Source organism: Dendrobium catenatum, unplaced genomic scaffold, assembly GCF_001605985.2.
Source record: "Dendrobium catenatum unplaced genomic scaffold, ASM160598v2 fragScaff_scaffold_1557, whole genome shotgun sequence".
NCBI lineage: Eukaryota > Viridiplantae > Streptophyta > Magnoliopsida > Asparagales > Orchidaceae > Dendrobium > Dendrobium catenatum.
The window spans coordinates 6,749,945-6,757,548 of NW_021320019.1; the positions used below are offsets into that span (position 1 = coordinate 6,749,945).

General features: G+C 33.3%; 1 protein-coding gene across 1 annotated transcript; it reads left to right on the forward strand.

The window, feature by feature from the left end:
* The first annotated feature begins 4,394 nt into the window (after positions 1-4,394).
* LOC110102742 (protein REVEILLE 2-like) lies at positions 4,395-5,402 on the forward strand. The gene is made up of 4 exons (XM_020831200.2): positions 4,395-4,626; positions 4,706-4,905; positions 4,981-5,092; positions 5,246-5,402. The coding sequence occupies exons 2-4, from the start codon at positions 4,867-4,869 to the stop codon at positions 5,350-5,352; spliced, it is 258 nt and encodes an 85-aa protein (XP_020686859.1). The 5' UTR covers positions 4,395-4,626; positions 4,706-4,866; the 3' UTR covers positions 5,353-5,402.
* Positions 5,403-7,604: the final 2,202 nt, after the last annotated feature.

The window sequence follows — 7,604 nt, forward strand, 5'->3', positions numbered from 1 at the left end:
AACAAAAGCCTAGTGAATAACCACCTCTCTCTCGAGCTTCCTCAACTAAAAACTCTTTTAAATCCCCCCAGACCTCTATTAGAGAAAATTCTATCATTCACACTTCCAAAACTACCAGGGGTAAAACTTCTATAAAGCCCCCCACCCCCCTCTTCATCCAAATCCCAATGATAATCCCTTGCATCTCCACATGGAATATAAGGGGTTTTTGTTCCTCTGAAAAGGTTCTTTGTTGCTAGCGCTTGGTCCATTCTCATGGTCTTGATGTATTATGTTTTTTGGAAAATAGGATCCATATTGCTTCATTTTCTGACACTTATTTTTTTTAACTCTCATTAAGTGATTGGCAAGAAAAATAGTTATCATAACTTTGATTGCACAAATTCTATCAGAATTTAATTGAAATAGTCTTCTGATATTGTAAATTTCAATTCTATGTTCATCTCCTTCCAAATGATTTATAGTTCTATTGTATATGGCTAAAACCCCTAATTTTAGTTATTGTTAGTTTATGCTTCTAATAATAACGATGAAAGAAAGGATCTTTGGAGATGATTTTTGGTATGTTGCCCTTCCTCAAATACTCCTTGGATTGTAATGGAGGATTTTAATTGTTGTATGTACCCATCCGAAAAATTGGGTGGGAATATTATCGACCAGAATTAGCTCCATGACTTTAACACTTATATTTTTTTATACCAACCTAAAAGATTTTGCTTATATGGGTTTCCCTTATACTTGGTTCAATCAAAAAACTCATAACACTATATACATGCATTATCCTAAATTATGCCTTGATTAATATTGTTTAGTTAGAGAATTTCCCTACATCCCCATTATGTAGTTAAAAACCTTGTATTTTAATCACTTCCCTATTGTACTACAATTTAGGAAAAAAAATCTTTTCTAACTCCTTTACAAGACTTTTTGGGAAAAAACTGACCATTTTTTGAATGGTTCTCATTCTAATATTCTCGTCCCCACCCATTAGTCAACACCTTACAGATATTTGTAAAATGCTCAAATAACACAAATTAGCTATAAAAAAAATGAAGTGGGCTAAATCTAATGCGGTGGCTAAGAACCTTGTAGATCTATATCATAAATACTAAGAGTATCTTAATTTTTTGAGCTTGGACCACATGAATGTTAATTTTACCTCTCCACTCAATAATATTAATCTTCAAAATGCTAAATTCTCATCTTACTAGTCCTCTTAAATAGCACAGAGGATAAAAAAGAAATGGCTTATGCATGGAGATAATGATCTCAAATTTTTGTTCTCAGAATTATACATGAGAAGGAATTACAAGAAAATTAGTATCTCATCAGCCATGACTAGCTCCTCCTCCTCATATGGTGAAGCTGTTAAATCTTCCATAGATCATTTTCAGAACATTTTCAATTCCCCCCACCATCCTTCCTCTAATATTAAATCCTTCCCTCCTAGTGATGTCTTTCGCACTCACTTAGTAGATGCTCTCACTATGCCTTTTTTTGACAAAGAAATCAAACATGCAATTTTCTCTGGTTCTTATGATTCAACATATGGTTGTAATGGATTCAACTTTGAGTTCTATAAAACTACATGACATCTAACTATGGCTATGGTATGTAAATCAATTAAATCTTTCTACCATAACAGTCACATCCCTTTTGCAGCTAAGGTGACAACCCTTACTCTTATTTGCAAAGCAAACCATGTTAATGGTTTATCTGGTTTTAGAATAATTTCCTTAGTAACACTGCATATAAGATCATAGAAAAATTATTGGATGCTCTTCTAAACCTCATCATGTCATACATTGTTAAAGAAAGTTCAGCAGGTTTTATGTACTAGAGACAATCTAAGGATAATGCCATCTTTTCCAAAGAGTTATTTTTTCACTCCAAAATCTGTGCTAAACATAGATTGTTATGTGTAAAGCTAGATATAAAGAATTATTTTGATAGTGTATCTAAGGAGTTTTTTATTTCTAGGTTGGCTCATAAAAGATTTCTTAACACTTTCATATATTATATAAAAGCTTATATATGCGATGTTTTGTTTTCTTTATGCATTGATGGAACTTTAGAGGGTGCAAGCCTTGGGCAGGGTTGTCTGTTGAGTCCTTATTTATTCTGCATAATTATGGATGCATTTTTCCTGTCATGGATTTTCCATTTCATGTAGGAAAGTTTAGGGCTTTAGAAGTGGAAGGTTACTTGCTATCTCACATGATGTATGCTGATGAGCTTCTTATTTTTGGAAAAGCTAATGTATAAAACTATAGTAACTTGAACCAGATGCTTAACAACTTCACCTCCTCGTTGGGTCTCCAAGTTAACTTTGATAAGAGCTCTCTGATCCTTCCTCCTAACTACAACAATTCTATTCTTATCTACTTTTCCCTTAACATTCCTTCCTCTTCTTTCACCATCTATTACCTTGGCATTCCCATCTTCCCCTACAATCACAAGTTTGCCCACTTCTCCAAGCTCGGAAACTATTATGTATAAGCTCTCAGGTTTTCGAAAGCTATGGTCCTTTCTTTTATGAGCAAATTATAGTTCTTATGAATAACTATTTGGAATACTATAAAATACTGGATTCATAGTTCCATTTTATAGAAAACCATTATCAAGTAAATATGGAAAATCAATGTTAATTTTTTTTATACTTTTGGTGATACATATGCTAAACAATTACACCTTATCTCTTGGAAGAACACGTGCAAGCCTAAGTCTTTAGGAGGACTAGGTCTTCCATCCATCCAAGTAATTCAATTTAGTTTTAAATGTTCCCTCATAGATAGGCTATATAATAGACCCTGCACCCCCCCCCCCCCCCCCCCTAAGTGGCTTCTATATTGATGTACTTCTCCATGGATATCACCTCCTTCAAGTGCTTCCCCTTTTTTGAAACATATCTATATGATTGCTTCTAACTTTAAAGTATTTATTTCAAGTCCTATTTCTTTTTATTAGGATCATTTCTTCAATGAGAAAATATAGTCTGATGTTAATGATATGCAGTTTATTCTCAACTTTTTTTCCAAAATTGCTGGGATTTATGCCATTCTCAATGAATATGGTTAGGTTGTACATGCTGACGCAATTGGTATTCTTGCTGAAACACATTCCTTTATTCCCACTATCTCACCATCTCTTTTTTTTTTATAGGTATGGTAATCACAATTCATGGCATAATTTTGTTTGGCACAAACATTATAGGCTTCGTTTTTCCTCTTACAGTTAGATGGCCTTGGCTGGAGTCCTTAAGACCTCTGATTCCCTTCGTATGAGAGACATTCAGTGGACTCTTCGTGTTGCTTATGTCATTCTTCCCTTGAGAGTCCTGCACACATGTTCTTTGAGTACAACTTCTTTTTTTCTGTTATTACCCAATTGATACCAGTGATTAAATATCACCTGATCATATCAAATATACTATAAGTATTTGAAAGCATTCTTGACATGCAAATTGCTACCAAAAATAAAAAATATTTTTTCTACCTAATCACTTGCTGCTCGATATATCACCTGTAGAGAGACAAGAAAGATAGGAAGTTTGACAATAATCTCGCCTCACCAACAAAAATATGTCAGAAGCTTTGCCCTTGCAGATGGTGTCACGATTATGTTTTGAAGCTTTGCCCTTACAAGGATGAATGGATCACTATATCATTCCTCTTGGATCTTGTTGACTTTGTAAATGCAATTCTCTTTTATGATTTTTTTTTTTTTTTTTTTTTTTTTTTTTTTTTTGAGACCATTGGTCTTTAGCTTTTGCTTCAAGTTTACTATTTTGGTTTCTTGATGAGTATTTAATTTTTACACACGTTTTTGTGAGCCCTAGGCTCCATTTTTTTTTTACAGTTAGCTTTTCTCCCTTTGGATTCTATTTTTCCTACAATCTCAAAACGTATAACTGATTTCTTTTAATGGAAATAGGGCGATGTCTTCAATTTTTAACACAAAAAAAAACAGCCGCATAAAACTAATTGGAAACTACTGTCACCATTTTAGTTCCCCCAGTTTTGTACCCTAGTATTCTCCCTGGGTCCTACTCCACTGCTCGTGGCTGACGGTGCGCCAAATCAGCACTGAGTGCACCTGCTTCTAAATTCGTACCACGCGTCCCGATCATCTGTGAACGCTCCCAGCCTCAAATTATTAATTGAAACTACTGTCACCAATTTATTATGCCCAAATAGCAGACCCAATTATTCTCCAAGTCTTACTCCACGGCTTGTGGCTGACCGTTCGCCAAAACTACACCGGATGAGCACCCGCTACCAAATTAGTGCCACGTGTACGTTCAGAACCGATCATCCATGAACGCTCACTCCCAGCCTCTAATTATCGCGATCGAGTATCCACGTTTTTCCTCACCCTAAAAATGAAAAAAGTTTCGACATTTTTGCCTCCCCATTTCTCTGTTATTTTTATTTCGCTCAGTGGACTGCAATCCACAAGAAAATATAGTGGCTGAGATTTTTCCTGGAAGATCTATGAGAGAGAGAGAGAGAGAGAGAAATTGGCTTGAGTTCAGGACATTAATTTTTGGGGTTCGGATACTGAGCTGTTGATTTGGTGTTGTTTCGGTCTGGTGGAACTCAATGGCGGCATGCAGAATTTGATTATGTAAGTTAGGTTTGCTCTTTGTTCTGCTATGGATTTGTTTATTGAATTAGGGAGTCTAATGTTGGGATCTGTTTGGCAGTGATTGCTCGGCGTAATGAGGTACTTTCTTCAGCAAATTGATCGCTTAATCGGGGATATGGATGGGAGAGTGCTGCTCTTTGTTGAGGATTTGAATGCTAAATGATTTAGAACTGCAAGTTATTTTGCTGATTTCGTCAGTTTAGAAATTGATTTTCGCGGATGGAGATAAACTCGTCCGGAGAAGAGCTGGTTGTGAAGGTGAGCTGGAAGTAGATTGTTGTAGGAATATGTTCTGTTTCGATTGTGTATGTATCATTGGGGGTTTGGTTGCAGACCAGAAAGCCTTATAAGATCACAAAACAGCGGGAGAGGTGGACTGAAGAAGAGCATAACAGGTTCCTTGAAGCCTTGAAATTGTATGGTCGGGCCTGGCCGCGTATAGAAGGTATGCTTTTTTTAATTGTTCACACTTTTCAAACCAATCATTGCATCATGTTTCTTGGTTGTGAGAGAACGGTATAAGAAATGGTTGTTATTCTTAACAAGATTAGTCTTGTTGAGAAGTTGCTCATGATTGGGAATCATTTGAACATTGCAGAGCATATTGGGACGAAGACAGCTGTTCAAATCAGAAGCCATGCTCAAAAATTTTTCACAAAGGTGAACTATTTTTTCCATCTTATTTCAGCATTCATTATTGCCTGATTTGCTCAGCTTACATGCAACAGTAGGGTAACTCAGGAAATTGAATTGTTATATCTTGCCATAAATTTTACAAATTTCCAGCTTTATTAATTTTGTTACACTCGTGCATTATGTTATTCAATAATGCTTTTCCACTGCATGGAATCCTATCATGGATCTGCTGAACACCTAACTCTTTGTTGAAGTATATGCTCCTGATTATACTTTTTATTTTTTTGTGAAGTATGTTCATTTAACCCAATTCTAAAGTCTGGCATTACAATTTTTCTATGATATTTAACTAACTTCTACATATCTTATTATGTTGCATTTATTAGATTTATCTTGACATTTAATTAGAAAGTATCTATATGGTTGTAGAATTAAGTGGTGGCTTGATTTGCTTTTCTCTATATTTTCACATTATAATTAACGATGATTCTCACATATTGACATGTTATTCTTACCACCTCAATAACTTCTTTTAAGATCTTAAGTTTGATCCTCTTATAATTATCATAATCCCAAACATATGATTTGTTCTTATATACAACTCCCATCTTGAAGTTAAGAATGATAATATGAGATTTTGACTTCTTGCCAAGTCAAAGCCACTAACTTAAACCATATTACAATTGTTTGAGACCTTCTTATGTTGCATCACATCAACTCTATTTCCTCACTTTAAGGATGCATCATCTGCTCTATATTATTTAAGCCAAAATCACATAAGTGTAATTATTATAGCTATATGTTCATTAAGTGCTGCTGCCACACTGTTATCGTCATCATTAATCATTTTATTTTTTCTATTTGGTGCCATCTTTAGGAATTTTTCTCTTCCATTAATTTCTATTGGATGCTTCATGAGGTATCAACTTTACATTGGCCAAAATCTCTAGCCGTCATATCATAGATCTACTATTTGTCATCAAAATACTCGGCATCATTCTAATTACTTGCATTATTGGTTCATTTTCTATCCTCTTTTATCCTGACTAAAACTCCCTTATTTATTTTCTAGTATCGTATCTTCAATGGATGGTACTCTCCGACTACCCATTGTATGATTATTAAACTTCATTTTTTTCTAATTTCATCAACTTATCCATGTGAACAATTTTGTGTTCTTTTGACAATATGGTTCATTGTTGATGCCTTATTATTGTGAAACATTTAAATCCAGATAGCATAGCTTGTTTTTACCATTCCAAAAAAATTACTCCCTGATACTCTAGAGATATTATTTCTTATTTTTATTTCAAAATGATCTTAAAGTATTGCCTTTTTCTTTTTAAAGTGTAAGTTAATGCTCATCTATGGTTATCTTTTGTTTATCAAAGGTATTTGAATAACACAATATAGTATGATATGATCTTCCACTATTATTGATCCAATGTTTTTCACTCCTTTAAAACCACACATAACGTATTTGGTTTTATTTTGGTGTACCTAAAGTCTTTTCTATGAATTTCTCCATCATTATAGTTTTTATTTGCTTTGGAAAAACTCTTACATGATGATTTTTAAGTGTGTAAATTTAATATATCAAAATAACTTATTAATGGGTTTTTGGTTGGTTCAATATTTTCTTTGATGTAATGTTAAATTATTTATTATAAGAGATGTTTGGTTTTATGTTATCTCTCACATTGAGGTACTTTGAACAGTATTAATAACCAATATTGACGAAATCTAAAAACTGTTTAAATTAAATGTTATTTAGGTTACCTCAATTTAATGACTTAAAATAAAACAATAAAAAAACAAAAGGAAAGAAAGACAGAAGTATCTTAATCTCATGATTTATTTTAAGTAGCATTGTATTATTTAAATAAGATAATGTTAAACATAAAATTACATTTAAAAGACAGCACTCCAATTTAAAAAGATTTTTTATTTATATAATAGTATTATCTAAATGCAATAATGTTATACCAAACACATTACATTTGAGAGATGACTTTGTAATTTAAATAGCATTTTTTTAGATGATAGTATTATGTAAATTACATTGAACAAAATAAACCCTAAGAGTTTTCGTTCCATCCCTATCTATGAGCAACCTAAAGAATTGAATTCAATGTAAATCTTCAATATAATACTCTTAGATTATCAACTTTTTTTCCACTCTCTGATGGTAGCTTTTGTACCAATGTGTCAAAACTCAAAATCTCACTATAGGGTTGTTTGGATATAGGATTTATGAAGGATTTGAGCAAGATTTATGTTAAAACCTGGCAAACAGGATTTAGGGAATTGTTAAATCTAAC